General features: G+C 41.2%; 1 protein-coding gene across 1 annotated transcript in view; it reads left to right on the top strand.

Annotated features, from left to right (window-relative positions):
* Positions 1–16,112, top strand: part of LAD1 (ladinin 1) — a 44,964-nt gene that overhangs the window by 14,646 nt on the left and 14,206 nt on the right. Inside the window, exons 2-7 of the mRNA XM_044673642.1 lie at positions 5,989–6,126; positions 7,482–8,457; positions 10,147–10,254; positions 12,196–12,239; positions 15,447–15,519; positions 15,777–15,914. Coding sequence (XP_044529577.1) covers positions 5,989–6,126; positions 7,482–8,457; positions 10,147–10,254; positions 12,196–12,239; positions 15,447–15,519; positions 15,777–15,914 — 1,477 coding nt within the window. The remainder of the gene's footprint in view (positions 1–5,988; positions 6,127–7,481; positions 8,458–10,146; positions 10,255–12,195; positions 12,240–15,446; positions 15,520–15,776; positions 15,915–16,112) is intronic.

Here is a 16,112-nt window from a genome sequence, read left to right as displayed (position 1 = left end):
CAAAGACCTCCCCCACCCCGTCCCCAGTTTAGATCTTCCTTAACTTCTCTCCAACTTTGAACACCATTGACCATCTCTGTTAGTAATTGCCTCCCTCCCCCAGCTTCAAAAGCACCAGATTTTCCTGCTAATAACTTTTTCTTTGCCTCCTTACCCTCTTCCCAAGCCTTAAATGCAGATATGCCTTTAAAAAATAACTCTGTCTTAAAAATAATTTCTGTCTTAAAATTGGGCAGGGGAGGGAGAGAGAGATTTGGGAGAATTATAATGGATACTAAATATCACTCCCAAGACAGAAGAACAGTAGGAGGTGGGCAGTTGAGGTTAAGTGATTTGCCCAGGATCACATAGCTAGGAAACATCTGAGGTTAGATTTGAACCCACAATCTTCTGTCTCTAGGTCTGGCTCTCTATTCACTGAGCCAACTAGCTGCCCATAGAGGTGTTCCTTAAAGATGTGTCCCTGCCCCTCTTCCCTTCTTTTCTCTTTACACTCTTCCTTAGAGATTTCCATTCACTTCCAGGATTTCAACTATCAGTCCCTATGCAGATGACTTCCAAGTTAAGTCATCCATCTTCATCTCTTCTCTGAACTCCAGACATATATCCCGATTTAACTACCAGACAGCTTTACTGAGATGTCTCATCAGCTCCACAAGCTTACCAGATCCCTGAATAAGGTTATTATTATTATTATTCCCTCTAACCTGCTCTTCCTTTTGAAATCACAATTTGAGTCTGTGACTTTTGAACACACGAGCAAGCCTTCATCCGTTGTCCCATGAGCTTAAATATTGGATTGTCTTAAAGCAGGAACTTGGACACTTTCAGAAGTGACTTAGGCCAGTCTGGAGAGGAATCCTTCCTACCCCAGCCTTAATAATGTCATTAAGTCAATGCTTGGGGAGCTGCAGTAAATCCTGGTAAAATTCCAGAACACCTTATTAAAGGGGTGGTTTGTGACCATTTAGAAGGGGGAGCCATCAGTATAAAAGCCTAGTTGGCTTTATCAAGGACAGGTCATGTCAGAATCACCTTATTTCCTTTTTATTTTTATTTTTAACAGGAATTAGATTAATAATCAGGGAAGTGCTTATATACAGGGAATACTTAGATTTCAGCAAAGCTTTTGGCTCAGTTTCTTATAATTGTGGATAGAGTGAAGAGCTGTGGGGCCCCCTGCACTCAAAGCAGCAAGCTCTTCAGCTTTTGGAAAATGATGATTCTTAGAAAGGTTTTCCTCATACAGAGACAAAAACCTGACTCTGAAATTCTGCTCATTGTTCCTTGTACTGCCCTCTGGAGGCAAGTAGAAAAACTCCACTTCTGCTTCTCTCTTGGCCAATTGATGACAATTAGCAGGGTAGCTGTAGAATATAGTGACTAGAATATGGGACTTGGAGTAAGGAAGAACTGAATTTAATTTTGCCTTAGATACTTATTAGCTGTGTGTTCCTGGACTAGCATCTATATAGCAATCTAACTTATTTTACAAATTTTATCTTTTTCTCATAATGACTTCGGAAAATGGGTACTATTATTATCCCTGTTTTATAGATAGAGAAACTGAGGCAGATGGCTGTTAAAAGACCTGCCCATGGTCATACAGCTAGAAAGTATCTGAAGAAAAATTGAACACAGGACTTCCTGACCCCAGGGGGAATGCTTTATTCACTTTTCTCATTCACTACCAATAAATTCTAGTAATGATTATCAAGCCCCACTCCCAATCCCACCCCTAAATCTTTGATTTTCTAGACTAAATACTCCCCTTTCCTTCAGTTGATCATCATATGACACAATCTACCTGTCAAGTCCTTGTCACCTAATTCTGTAGATACTCCAGGTTTTCAGTGTCTTTCTTTCCTCTTTTCCTCTCACATCCAGCATCACTTCCTAAGCCTTGTCAATTCTAGCTTAGAAATACTTCTTATATCTGCACCTTCTTCTCTAGCCCCTCTCCTCCAGTTTAATACATTAATACTATCCACCTGGATAAAAGCAATAGCTTTCTTTTAGATCTTTCCCCCAATCTTTAATTTACCTCTCTCCCTCTATCTCTACCTACCTGCCTTCTTATCTATCTATCTATCTATCTATCTATCTATCTATCTATCTATCTATCTATCCATCTACCCGTCTATCTATCTATTCATCCATTTATCTATCTCTCCATCTATCACTCCATCTATTTATCTCTCCATCTATCCATCCATCTATCTATCTATCTATCTATCTATCTATCTATCTATCTATCCATCCATCCATTTATCTATCTCTCCATCTATCTCTCCATTTATCGATATATCTATCCATTTCTCTCTGTGTCTCTCTTTGAAAAAAAAACACTACCTTCTGTCCTAGAATTGATACTATGAATGTTTACTGATATAGGATCTTATATAGAATTTACTTATATGGAATCAATACTAAATATATTTAGTCTCGACTCTAAGACAGAAGATTGGGGCTTTTAAAAAAATAATGCAAAAAAATGCAAAAAAAAATGCAAAAAAAATAATGCAGAAAAGAGAATAGAAGGAATGCCAGAGAGAAGCATAGATAGCTTTGAAAACTAGAAGTTAAACTTAGATACCTGAAAAGTAAACTATACATAAGAGAGATCTGTGGTTTTTATATACAGCCCTCTTTTTCTCTTCTATTGTGTTTTCTTCTGTTCTATGTTTTACTTGAAAATGCTCATTTGATTTAGTGTTAAAGTTAATAAAAATAAAATTTTAAATAGTGATCACTAAAACCCAATAGATCTAGTTAATAACAGGCCATGTCAAACCACGCTGATTTCTCCTTTTGGGGATAGGGTTATTGGACTGGTAAATGAGAGGAATGTATTTAGATGTCAGCAAAGCATCTGACAAAAACTTTTAGGATGTTCTAGTGGACAAGACGTAGTGTTCTGGGTTAGGTTGTAGTAACTTGGGTGGGTTAGAATTGCTTTGGTGCCAGGATTTAACAAGGAATCACCAATGGGTGAATGTCAGCTTGGAGGAGTGTCTTCAGTGTTGTGTTCCAGGAATCTTTCTTTGGCTCAATGCTGTTTAACATTTTTATCAATAACTTGGATAAAGGTATAGATGGCACATTTGTTCAGTTTTTAGATGACAAAAAGCTAACATGCTGAATGACTGAGTCAGGTTACAAAAAGATCTTGATAAACTCTAACAATAAGATGATTCAGATAAGATTAAATTACTAGGAATGAAGAGAAAGCGCCAAACTTTGAGTATTAAAATGAACTTTACACAAATACAGAACGCTAGACACATCCTAGTGAAAATTCTCCAAGGGGAATTGGATAGCATTCTCTTGGAAGAGACTTTTCCACCAAAGGAAACTCCTCCCTGACATACCAAAAAGGCCCATTATTATTTCTTCTACTTATTATTGTAAAATCACAGAGTAAAAGAAAGTTCGCTAAAGATATACCATAGGGTTAAGAAAAAATAAACCCAGGGTTCAGAATCAGAACAAGCTTCAGTGCTTTCTTTTTCAGATTATCTTCTACCTACTCTGTATATGTTTTACACAGCCTCCCACAATAGAAGGTGAGCTCTTTGAGGGAAGGGAATCAAGTTTTTGTCCTTATTTGAATCTCTGGTTCTTAGTACAGTGCCTGGCACGTGATAAGCACCTATTAAGCACTCCTTGATAGGCTAAATCCCAGATCTACTAACCAGCTATGTATACCATCACATAGCTGGTATTTATGGGCAATGTATTTAACTTCTTTGAACCTTAGTTCCTTCATCTATAAAACAGAGATAATGATACTTAAAGTACTTCACTTATAGGGGTATTGCACTTTATTGTAAGGAAAGTGCTTTGTAATCTATAAAGTGCCATATAAGTATAAATGGTATTAAATTATTTCTTAATTCAGCCCTCCACACACACTCATGCTCACTCGCACTCATAGACGCATAGACATAACACACAGCTTTCTGAATTACTTTAAAAAAATAACTCTTACCTTCTGTCTTAGAAGTATCGGTTGCACTAAGTTTCTATTAAGTATCACTTTCTACTAAATATCAGTTCCAAGGCAGAAGAGTGGTGGGGAGGGTTAAGTGACTTGCCCAGGGTCACACAGTTGGGAAGTGTCTGAGGCCAGATTTGAACCTAGGACCTCCTGTCTCCAGACCTGGCTATCTATCCACTGAATCATCTTGGTGATCTTGAAATGATCTTAACCATTTACAAGGATCTGAGGGTGTTAGGTTGGAGAAGAGAAGATTTATGTTGGGGGGACATGAAAGCCATCTTCAGGTATTTGAAGGATTATCATTAGGTCAACTGTGAATGACTTAGCATTTATCTGTACTGCAATAATTCAAGATAACTCCAAAGGAGTCATAATGAAAAATGCTCTGCATTGCCAGAGAAAGAACTTGTGGTGTCTGAATGCAACTTGAAGCATAACATTTTCCACAGAATTTTCTGCATGAATTTTTTCTTCCATGTGTGATATATATCTTCTTTCACATGACAAATATGGAACCATATATTTCTTGATAGCACATGTTTAACCTTTATCAAATTGCTTACTGTCTCAGGGAAAGGGGCAGGGAGGGAAGAAGGTGATAATTTTAATTGGAAAGTGTCAAGAAACAAATGTTAAAAATTATTTCTACATGTAATTGGGAAAAATAAAATAAAATATTATTAGAAAAAGAAGGAAGGAAGGAAGGAAGGAAGGAAGAATGAAGAAGGAAGGAAGGAAAGTTATCATAAGGAAAAAGGATTAGCCTTGTTGTATTAACTGGCAAAAATTATAGGAAAATGAGACTTTGAGAGAATATAAGACAAATCTCCTAATGGTGAGAGTCGTCTAAAAGTAGAATGGATTACAACCTTGGGAGTTAGTGATGTCCTAGTTTTTGGAGACTTTCTATGGAGACTTGAAGATTATTTCTCTGGATTGTTAGATGAGTTTCTCCTACTTTGCATAATGGTTAGCCTAGATGACCTCTAAGATTTCTTCTAATTCTGGGATTTCATGATTTTCAGAGAAACCATGCTCAACAATGATACTCTTTCTATGAAAATGCTGACCTACGTCTCTTTACTGCAACTACAATGTTGATCTCTCCCAGATAGAAAGTCTAAAGAGCATTTTTTTCTTTGTTCACCATCCTAGAGTAATTTATTGTCATTAATTTATTCATTAATTTAGAATATTTTTCCATGGTTACATGATTCATGTTCTTTCCCTCCCCTCCTCCCACCCTCCTCCTGTAGCCAATGAGCAGTTCCACTGGGTTTTACATGTGCCATTGATCAAGACCTATTTCCATATTATTAATATTTGCATTAGAGTGATCGTTTAGAGTCTACACTCCCAATCATATCCTCATTGAACCATGTGATCAAGCAGTTGTTTTTCTTCTGTTTTTCTATGCCCACAGTTCTTTCTCTGGATGTGGATAGAGTTCTTTCTCATAAGTCCTTCGGAATTGTCCTGGATCATTGCATTGCTGCTATCTACTAGTGGTCTTGGAGCCAGCAAGACCTAGCTCTGAACCCTCCTTCAAATACTTACTAACTATATGGTCCTAGGCAAATCACTTAGCCTCTCTAACCTCAATTTCCTCATATGTAAACTGGAATAACAATATTTCCTCTTAGGATCAATGGGAGGCTCAAGTAAAACAAAAATCCCTGGCTTTGGAATCAGAAAGATTTGGCATCAAATTTAGCTTCTGCCACTATGCCTTTTTCCTTGACAAGGTCTTTAACACTTTTTGGCCTCAGTTTCTTCATCTGTCAACTTAAGGGTTGGGCTAAAAGTTCCCTTCTGGCTCCAGATGAAATGAGAAAGTGTGCTTAAAGTGTTTTCTAAACCTTCAGTTGTTATATGTGAATTAATGTTATTATTGGATCTTCTACTGGGCTACCTTGAAAACTTATGGCCCCAGCATCTCATGTGGTCCTCTTTCATGTCCCTTGATTCTCTTTTCTCAATTGCAGCTTGGCACTGCAAAGGACTTTGGAGGATGAAGAGGAGCAGGAGCGAGAACGACGTCGGAGGCACCGAACCCTGAGTTCAACTACAGATGATGAAGCCCCCAAGGTCACCCACAATGGTGACCAGCCAGCAGTGGAAAGGTACATACCTATTTCCACTCACATGAATGGAGTTGGAGGAGAAAGAGAAAATGGCAGGGAATCAGTTTCCCTGTGAATCATAGTGGTAAGATGACTGGCTCAGAAGACCAAAGACTGGAGTTCAAATCCCTCTCTGACATTGACTGCCTTATGTGTTCTAGGAAAACTGACTTCTCCAATCCTCAGTTTTTTCATCTTAGAAAGAGGAGGTTTCCCTAGATGCCTTCTGAGGTCCCTTTTGTCTCTATGAGCCCTATGAGCTTATGATTCTATGGTCTAGCTGATGGAGGAGGGATAGAAACAAGGAGGTGAGACTGATGCAATAAAAATGTGCCCCAAGGCTCTTTACAGACCTTTTGAGTCCAAACTGTTTTCTCTAACACAAATGAAGATGAAGACTAAAACCAAAAAGTATCTCAGTGTTGGGGCAACTAGGTGGCACAGTGGATAGAGTGCCAATCCAGGAGTCAGGATTCAGGAAGACTCATCAAATCTGACTTCAGATACCTAGTAGCTGTGTGACTCTAGATAAATCACTTCGTTTTATTTGCCTCAGTTTCTTCCTATGTAAAAGGAGCTGGAGAAGGAAATGGCAGACCACTCCAGTATCTTTGCCAAGAAAACTCAATGGGGTCATGAAGTTGGACACAATCGAAAACCACTGAACAACAACAAAAATCTCAGTGTAGTGGAAAGAATATATTGATGAGGATTAGGAGCCTTGAATTCTAGGCCCAGCTCTGTCACTATGTGACATTGGACAAGTTACTTTATGGGCCTGTCCTTAGTTTCATAATTTTATCTATATTTTATGCTCTTTGAGGTCCCTCCCAGTGGTAAGTCTCCTATGGGACCATATAACTCCTATCTACCCCATATAAGTCCCATCCTCAACTACTTTATTAAATTTAGGAATTTCTGCTTTTCACCTAACACTGTACTTGGTATTCTTGGGATACAAAAGAGGAAAAAAAAGTAACAGTTCCTACTTTCAAGGAGCTTACATTCTACTAGGGAGAAATATATGCATGGATATGTATATACAAAATGTATCCTGAGTAAATACAAAGTAATTGTGCTTCAAATTAGCTTCAGATAAAGCTAAATATATAAATATATATTTAAATATTTATATTTATATTTAATAAAATATATATAAATATGCACAAATACATAAAGAAAGAAAGAAAGAGAAAGAGGGAAAGAAAGAAAGAATTCAGCTAGGTAGAGAAGTGGAGGATGAGCTTTCCAGGCATGGGGAACAAGGGCACATAGGCAAAAGATGAACTCATGTTCATGTAAAGGGAAGAGAAAAGACCAGGCTGTCTGTAACATCCCCACCTCCTCTCTTACAGGCTCCCAAGCCTGGAGGAAGCTGAGGCCCCCAAGCTTCATTCCTCCGTCAAAGATGAAGAGGATGAGAATTTCCAGGCAGTTCTCAGAACGAGGCAGGAACGGAGGCTGCGGCGGCAAGCCCTGGAGGCTTCCCAGCCCCCCATCAAGGAGCAGTTAGAAGCAGAGGAGAAAAAAGAGAACCAGGGTGCAGTGTGGGTCACACAGCAGCCCCCAGTGTCCCAGAAGGACATAGTTCCTCCACCTAGACGAAGGTTAAGCCAGAAGCAGAGAGGACCCTGGGCCAAAGATGAGAAGAGTCTGGAGGGAGGAGAGACAAAGGAGGAGAAGACATTGGACCAAAGGACAGTTTCAGCCCCAGAAAGGACACCAATCCAGGACCAGACGGCCTCAGAGAAAAAATTAGTTTCAGAGAAGACATCAGCTCGGGACCAGACATCTCCAGAAAAGAAATTAGCTTCAAGGAAGACACCATCTTCAGAGAAGGTATCATCCCTAGAAAAGACATTGACCCCTGAGGAAGCATCGGTCCCAAAGAAGGCATTAACTGGGGAAAAGCCACTAATTTCAGTGAAGACATCGGGCCAAGAGAAGGCAGTAGTTTTAGAAAAGGTGTCTGCTTCTGAGGAATCCTTGGTCCCAAAGAAACTATCAGCTCGGGAGAGGGCACTGGCTTTTGAGAGGGCATCAGCTCAAGAGAAAACATTGACTCCAGAGAAGGGGTCGAATCGGGAAAAAGTACTGACCTTGGAGAAGACTTCAGCTCAGGTAAAAGCAACAGCTTCAAAGAAGCTGGGCCTGGAACAGGCCCCAGTTCAGGCTCAAGAGCAGAAGGATTCTGAAGGAGGTGTGCCAGAAAAAAAGGAACAAAAAATAAGGGAGACTTCAAAGAAGTCACCCTCCTCGGAGGGACCTGGAGAGGAGAAGAAGTCAGAACCTCAGGCAGTGGCCTCTCGCTTCCGGCCCTTCACTCTCCAGGTGGGTAGTACCTTTGGCTTTGCTTTCATTCTCCACCCTCTGCCATCACCCCATAACTTCCTGGCCTGTGTCCACTTCAGTCAGTATTACTATGCTTTGCACATAGGGAACTCTAAATAAAATTGCTTTTCATTCATTCAACTTCCCTCAGAGGCCGGTAGAATTATTAAAAGACTTTTCAGTCATCAATAACTAGGTCTGGTCTTGGAGCACTCTTTCCCCTCCAAATTTCTTAGGGGAAAAGCATTAAACCCATTGAGTTCAGCCTGCAGATTAGATGAAAATGCAAATTTGGAAATACTGAATAATAATAATAATAATAAACATAGATTACCTTATATTTTAAACAAAATAAATATGAAGATTACAGGGACCATTACGCACCAAGAATATTCCCATGTATAAGAGACCCAAAATAATTTGGGGGATGGGGGCTGCTTGTAGAGTAGGACTTAATACAACATTTGCTACTTCCCCTTTCTCCCTTTCTACATTAATTCTGTTTCCATTCTCCATTGACTCTGTGCTCAGCTCCTAGAAACCCTGCTGCCTTCTGACCTAGAAGAATTTTCCCCTAAAGCTCTTCCTAATGGTCTAATATTATGGAATTTGCCCATGCACTGGAGGCTGGGCTTCCCACAGTGGCTCACTATCCTCTCAGAGGAGCATAAGGCAAGGGAGGAGTAGGAGGACCTTGTACTATGGACCTCCCACCGGAAGAGTGGTAAAGGATAGGCAATGGAGGTTAAGTGACTTGCCCAGGGTCACACAGCTAGGAAGCCCAGTTTTGATTTTGATACAGTCCAGTATCAGATGGAAATGATGGTTTAGCCTTCTATCCATTGAGGTACCCAGATGCTCCCAGAAACTCCTCCCTTTTAGTGTATAACTAGGAGTTCAAAAAGGGGCAGATGTAGATCTAGTAGGTCTGGAGTCAGGAAGACCTGAGTTCAAATCTAGCCTCAGACATTTCCTAGCTGTGTGACCTTGGACAAGTCATTTAAGCCCAATATGCCAAGGATGCAGTTGGGTGGCTCAGTGGATAGTGTGCTGGGCCCAGAGTCAGGAAGATTCCAGTTCAAATCTGGCCTTAGATCCTAGCTGTGTGACCCTGAGCAAGTCACTTAACCTCTGGTTGCCTAACCAAAGGATCCATTGGAGAAAGAAATGGTAAACCACTCCAGGACTCTTGTCAAGAAAACCCCTTGATATAGATACTAAACGATCACCCTAGTACAACTATCAATAATATGGAAATAGGTTTTGATCAATGACAAATGTAAAACCCAGTGGAATTGTGTGTCAAGTACGGGGAGGGGGGAGATTGGGAGAGAGGGAAAGAACATGAATCAAGTAACCTTGGAAAAATATTCTAAAAAAGAAAAAGAAAAAAGAAATAAAAAAAAGAAAACCCCTTGAATAGCCATGGCCCATGGGCGCATGCAGAGTTAGACATGACTGAATGACTGAACAGCAACAACAGCCAAAGGAAATCAAAAGGGAATAATCTCTAAGTTCCCCTCCAGCTCCAAACCCCATGATTCCTTATTCTCTTCCTCAGATGGGAATTCAAGTCAGTCTATGACCCCTATAGGGGTCCTCTTTAGCATACACAGAAGGCTCCAAAAAGCTGGGACTGGTGCGCAGTAGTGCTCCAGGACTAGATGATCTTCTTGTTCTCTCCCCCAGGTAAAGATTCCAAGCAGCAAAGAGGCAGAAACAGAATTGACTTCTCCAAGCCAGATCACCTACAGCAGTTCCCTCAGACGCTCCAGCTCCAGGACCATCTCCTTTCGGGTAAGTATCAGAAGAAAGAAGAAGGTCTCTGTAACATGGAATTATAGACCATTTGTCTCTATATGCCTGGCAGACAAAGTTGGATAAAATGGATGCTTTTACTAGTATAAAGGAGTTAGGTTAGACTCAGAAAAGACCTTCCTGATGGGTAGGGAGTTGGGAGACAGATGGACAACAGCTGGAAGGGCTAGAATCCCTTTATAACGAAAATAACCAGAAATGAGCAATCGGTTGCTCCCGAAGGTCCTGAATGGCCAAGTTGATAAGTCCAGGGTGTTGCAAATTCACCTGATGAGAAAGGCTGGAGGTGCTAGGCAGATCACATATTTAGGGGTGGCTGCTTTGGGGATATGCCTATTTCATCCTTTATTATGCAACTACTTCCCCTCACCGCCACCTCCCCACCCCTGCTACCTTATAATTCCCCACTCTGCAGAACTTCCAGATGACTTCTAAATCTATAGTCCCATCTCCCTACCCCAACTTCCCACTTTGTGCCATATAACTGCCCTGCATACCAGGCATTTTGGTAAAGTAGAATGCTGGCTTCAGTCAGGAAAACCTGGGTCCAGATTTCATCTCTGAAACTGCCTGTATGCGTCTGAGTAAGTCAGCTAACTTCTCAGAACCGATTTCCTCTTCTAGGGAGTTGAATTGGATGCTCTTTAAGGTCCCTTTTGAGCCTAAATCTATGATTCTATTGTTCTAGGAACCAGTACTCTAGGGTACTCTTACCAGGGCACCAGGGCAACTAGGTGGCACAGTGGATAGAGAACTTAGCGTAAGAACAATTTATTTATTTTCATGGGTTTGATTCTGGCCTCAGATACTTACCAGTTGGATGACTGGGCAAGTCACTTAACCTGTTTGCCTCAGTTTTCTTGTCTGTCAAATGAGGTGGAGAAGGAAATGGCAAACCATTCCAATATCTTTGCCAAGAAAATTCCAAATGGGGCCATGAAAGGTTGGACATGATTGAAAAATAACAACACTCCTACCACACAATTCCCACCCTCACTACACAACAAAACTCCCAACCTGTACTATACAATCATAGTTCCTAAGTCATGACTCCCTCTCTCCCCCACATTATATAAACCTCATCATATAACTCATGCCTATTACCATATTTCTCAACTTGTACCTTATGAGAAAGTGTGTGGTAGTACAAAGAGTCAGGCTTGAAATCAGGGGAGACTAGGTTCAAATTCTACCTATAGTGCCTTCCAACTGTGTGATTTTGAGAAAGTTACTTAATTTCTTTAAGACTCAGTTTTCTCATCTGCAAAATTATTCCTCTAGTACCTACCTCACTGGTTTATTGAGGGGCATTCCTGAGATTATGTAATGGTGTTTTGCAAACCTTAAAGTAGTATATGAATGTCAAGTATTATCATGAATAATTTTTATTGTTTAGCAAAGTACTATGTTATAATTTATAATCATGCAAAACAACTCAATCTATAATTAGATTATTAATACTTTAATTCATTTTTACTCATTGTAAACTCTAACCCTATAACTTATACTTTCCAGAAGATCTCTAAATCTTTAAGCCTTCCCACCTTTTAACCCCCTACCACAGAGCTTCTCTTGCCCCATCACCCCCCACAGAAACTCCCACAGAACTTTCCCCAGCCCAGAGGAAGGTTAGGAGTAAGAGCAACAACATTCTTTTCTCAACATTGCCTTATTATCTGAGTTCCATTACCACTGAGGCTCCTAGCCTTACTCTAATTAGATCAGCATTTGGGATAGACAATGAAAGCTGCTTTTCCCATTGAGTTTTATGAATATTTGGTCAAGTTTTTCTTTTAAACAAAGAGGTAATATACATAGGCATGAGAATAAGAGGTAGACAAATAGTAATAGAAATGTTTGAGACTCACTCTCCTTAAGGTGGATTCTTTCTTCACCAACAAAATTTATTTCTCTTTCCAGATGAGTCCTAGGAAAGAAAACTCAGAGACAACGTTTACCCGTAGGTAAGGATTTGGGGAGGGTCTGCCCTCTTTTATTCAATTTTATTCAATAAGTATCTACTAAGCTCTTCTTCTGTGCCTAGCTTTGCATGAGATTATGAGAGAAGGCCAAGATATGAACCCTATACTCAATGAATCTAGAGAGACAAAGCTCACAGTGATGAAAGAAATGATTCTGAGAATAAACCTTAAAGGAAGTCACAGAAGACAAGAAGCCACTGTAGACTGTCATACTCTGGGAAGACTTCTTGGGAAGGAAGGAACTTGAACTGGGCTTTGAAAATTGAATAGGATTTAAAGAGTGTGAGGGCAGCCCAGATAGGGACATCAATGAGCATAGATGGGAAGAGAAAGATGATGGTTCCTTAAGAACACCATGTGACACAAGAATAATCATTACTGGATCTAGTTCATTCAGACCAGGATTCTGTTGTTCATAGATATGCAGGGGGAGGGTCTGCTTGTTCTCTCCAATGTCACTTTGAAGAAAAAGTATATTTCTTAGGCATTCTCTCTGATTCTCTGATTCTTTTGGAATCAACTTCAGCAATGTCAATAAACACTTATTAAACTCCTGCAGTGTGTAAGAGCACTGTGCTAGAAGTTTAAAGGGATGCAAAGATTAACCGAGGCACTGTACCTGCCCTCACCCTTACAGTCTAGAAGTTACTGAGCTTCACTTGGATTCAGTTTGCCAGAGAGCCTCTAAATCTATGATCCTATAATCATTATTGGCTTCAGAGGAGGAGGGGATTCAGAGATACTATTTGAACTGGACTTCAAAGAATGGGTAGGAATGTGGGGTGAAAAGAACATTCCAGAAATAGAGAACAAATAAAAGCAAATGTATGAATTCAGGACTGTGCAATAGTTGGAGGACCTGTGGCCTGGACGCCTCCCCACAGCATATTGGGAAATAGATGAAATAAGACTGGAAAAGTAAGGTGGTGGCAGCTTATAGAAGGCCTTGAAAGAAATTTTGATTTTATTTATAATAATTTTGTTGTTCATTGGCTTCAGTCATGCCCTACTCTTTGTGATCCTCTTTGGGGTTTAATTGACAAAGATACTATTGTGGTTTACCATTTCCTTCTCCAGCTCATTTTACAGATGAGGAAACTGAGGCAAACAAAGACTCCAGGGTTACACAACTGGTACTTGCCTGAGGCCATATTTGAACTCTGGAAGATGAATCTAGCACTCTATCAGCGCCACCTAGCTACCCATTTATAATAATAATAGTATATATGGAGTACTAACTTCATAGTTTACACACATGATTCCTCACAATTCCATGAGTCATGTAGTATGACATTATTATCATACTCATTTTACAGATATCAAAACTGAGCATGAAGGATGTTATGTTAAAAAGCTAGAGCCAGAGCTCAAGCCCAGGTTTTAGACTCCATAGGGTTCTTTTTTTAAAATTGTATTTAATTGGGGGCAGCTCGGTAGCTCAGTGGATTGAGAGCCAGGCCTAGAGATGGGAGGTCCTAGGTTCAAATCTGGCCTCAGACACTTCCCAGCTGTGTGACCCTGGGCAAGTCACTTGACCCCCATTGCCTACCCTTACCACTCTTCTGCCTTGGAGCCAATACACAGTATTGACTCCAAGATGGAAGGTAAGGGTTTAAAAAAAAAATTGTATTTAATTGATTAATCCAGAACACTTTTCCATGGTTATAAGACTCATGTTCTTTCCCTCCCCTTCCCCCACCCCCTTCCCATAGCTGACACACAGTTCCACTGGGTTTTGCACATGTCATTGATTAGGACCTATTTCCATATTATTGGTATTTGCACTAGGGTGATCATTTAAAGTCAATATCCTCCATGGGGTTCTTTTCTCTATACTTCCATTGGAAGATGAGAGCCATTAAAGGTTTTTGAGCAGAGGAGCAATGCAATCACAGATCTATAAATAAGGAAAACTAGCTTATGCCACCTGATGGACTTCTTGAGCCAATGGATTCTCAGAATTTATTGCCATAGTCTGAAGAGGGTATTTCCTTTTGTTCCCTGGTCTTGAAGTTCTTCACTCAGGGCCCTTCCTGTCCTATTCAGAATAGAATCCTTCCTCCCTTCTTTAGTGAAGGGTTTGACAAGTTATAGCTTGAAGGTGGGGGTATAGTTCTGCTTTGAGAACTATAGGTGGGCTGCCCAGTGGTCCCTAGGGCTGGCGGATAGGAGAAGATTGGGAGGGTTGCATATCTGGTCAATAGGGAGATCAATCTAAAAGGAAATTTTGAGGAAGGCTAGACAGAAATGGAAAGAGGAGAAAGCTTATTGCATAAAAGAGGATTTTGAGGAGAGCCAGGAAGGAATGAAGCAGGAAACTTGGAAGGCTTGTCATGCCCCAGGGACAGTTAAGAAAAAACCCTTAGATAGAATCCTTGGATTCTACCAAAGGCTTATTCATTTCTGGCTTGTGCCCTCTGGCCCAAGGAGAAGTCTCCTGGTCTGCTATGGGGTTTGGGATTTTTGGTGGGGACAGACCAGTCACTCTGCTTAAGACATGGAAAGTGGTGGATGCAAAATAAGGGGGAAATATGACCTTTGTTCTTGGAAAATTCCCTCTCTGATGGAGGATGCCCTCCTCCTGTCCTTAAGAAGCTCTCTGTGTGGTACTGGAAATACAGCCCCACCCCTTTCAAGGAGTTCCCAATCTGATGGGCACATACATTAAAGAAAAAGCCAAAGACATATTGTTCTCTTTATTTCTCCCTCTCCCTCACTCCTAAAGGACAAATGGAACAGATTCCTCTCCAGCCAACTGAGCACAGCATGCTTTATACTGGGGGCCTCCCATTCCAAGAATGTCCCTTGTCCTCAGTCTTTTTTCCTATGTAATCAGTGTTCTCAGTAGGTTGCTTGGGCAGTGGGGGCACCGACCAGAAGAAGCTGAGCCAGATATCATCTTCAGATGGAGGTGGGATGGAGTAAAAATCAACAGAATCACTGAAGTGCCCATCTCTGGCACCAGGTGGCAGGCTGGGAGCACAACTGCCCTCTTAATGATCCCAGCCCTCTGGGGAGAGGAGAGGGTGAGAGAGACTAGTTGATCAGAAAGTTGTCTTCTACACTCTTACCCTACCCCCACCCCCACCCCCCATTCCTAGGGGCTTAGGTCAGAGACTTGATCTTGGTGGAGCTTCTAACCAACTCTTTTCTCCTGCCATGCCTTCCTCTTCTTGCTCTTCCTTCCAGTGCCAGTGTGAGGCTCCCGAGCAATACAGTCAAGTTGGGGGAGAAGTTGGAGAGATACCATACAGCTATACAGGTGAGTGGGTGGAAATAGGTCCAAATGGGGAGGGGGGAGAAGGGAAGAGCCCAGGAGGAATCCAGATGTATAGGTGGAAGAAAAAAACTGGAGTAAGGGAGGGGGGCCTGGCCTCCTTTATGCCCAAGTCCCTGACACTTAATGGACTTATCCTCTTTTTCCTTCTCACTTTCATCCCTTCCCACCCCTGGACCCATGTCCTACTGGTCCATCCTTGCTTCAGAGTAACTGAGGATTTCTGTTTTCTCTGTTCCCAGAGGTCAGAATCTGTTAAGTCTCCAGGCTCTTCCAGGACTGAGTTCTTCGTGGCCCCTGTTGGGGTGGCCAGCAAGCGGAGCCTCTTTGAGAAAGAGCAAGTCAGGAACAGCAGAGCTGAGCCACCTCTGAGCAGAAAGGTAGGGAAGATTCATACCAGGTATCTCTCTGCCTAGATTTCTCCTCTACCTGGGATCCTTCTTGGAGTGGAGAACTGGGGCAAGAAATACCTTCCTTGGGTTCCTCTTCTTCCCACAACCCCAGAAGTGTCGTAGTTGCTTATGGTGACCGTATCTCTTGCATGTTCTGGAACAGTCCTGATTCCAAGGCAGGCATAG

Source organism: Gracilinanus agilis, chromosome 4 (assembly GCF_016433145.1).
Source record: "Gracilinanus agilis isolate LMUSP501 chromosome 4, AgileGrace, whole genome shotgun sequence".
In the NCBI taxonomy this organism is placed as follows: domain Eukaryota; kingdom Metazoa; phylum Chordata; class Mammalia; order Didelphimorphia; family Didelphidae; genus Gracilinanus; species Gracilinanus agilis.
The sequence above is the reverse complement of the archived record's forward strand: the minus strand, read 5'-3'. Positions and strand labels throughout refer to the sequence as shown.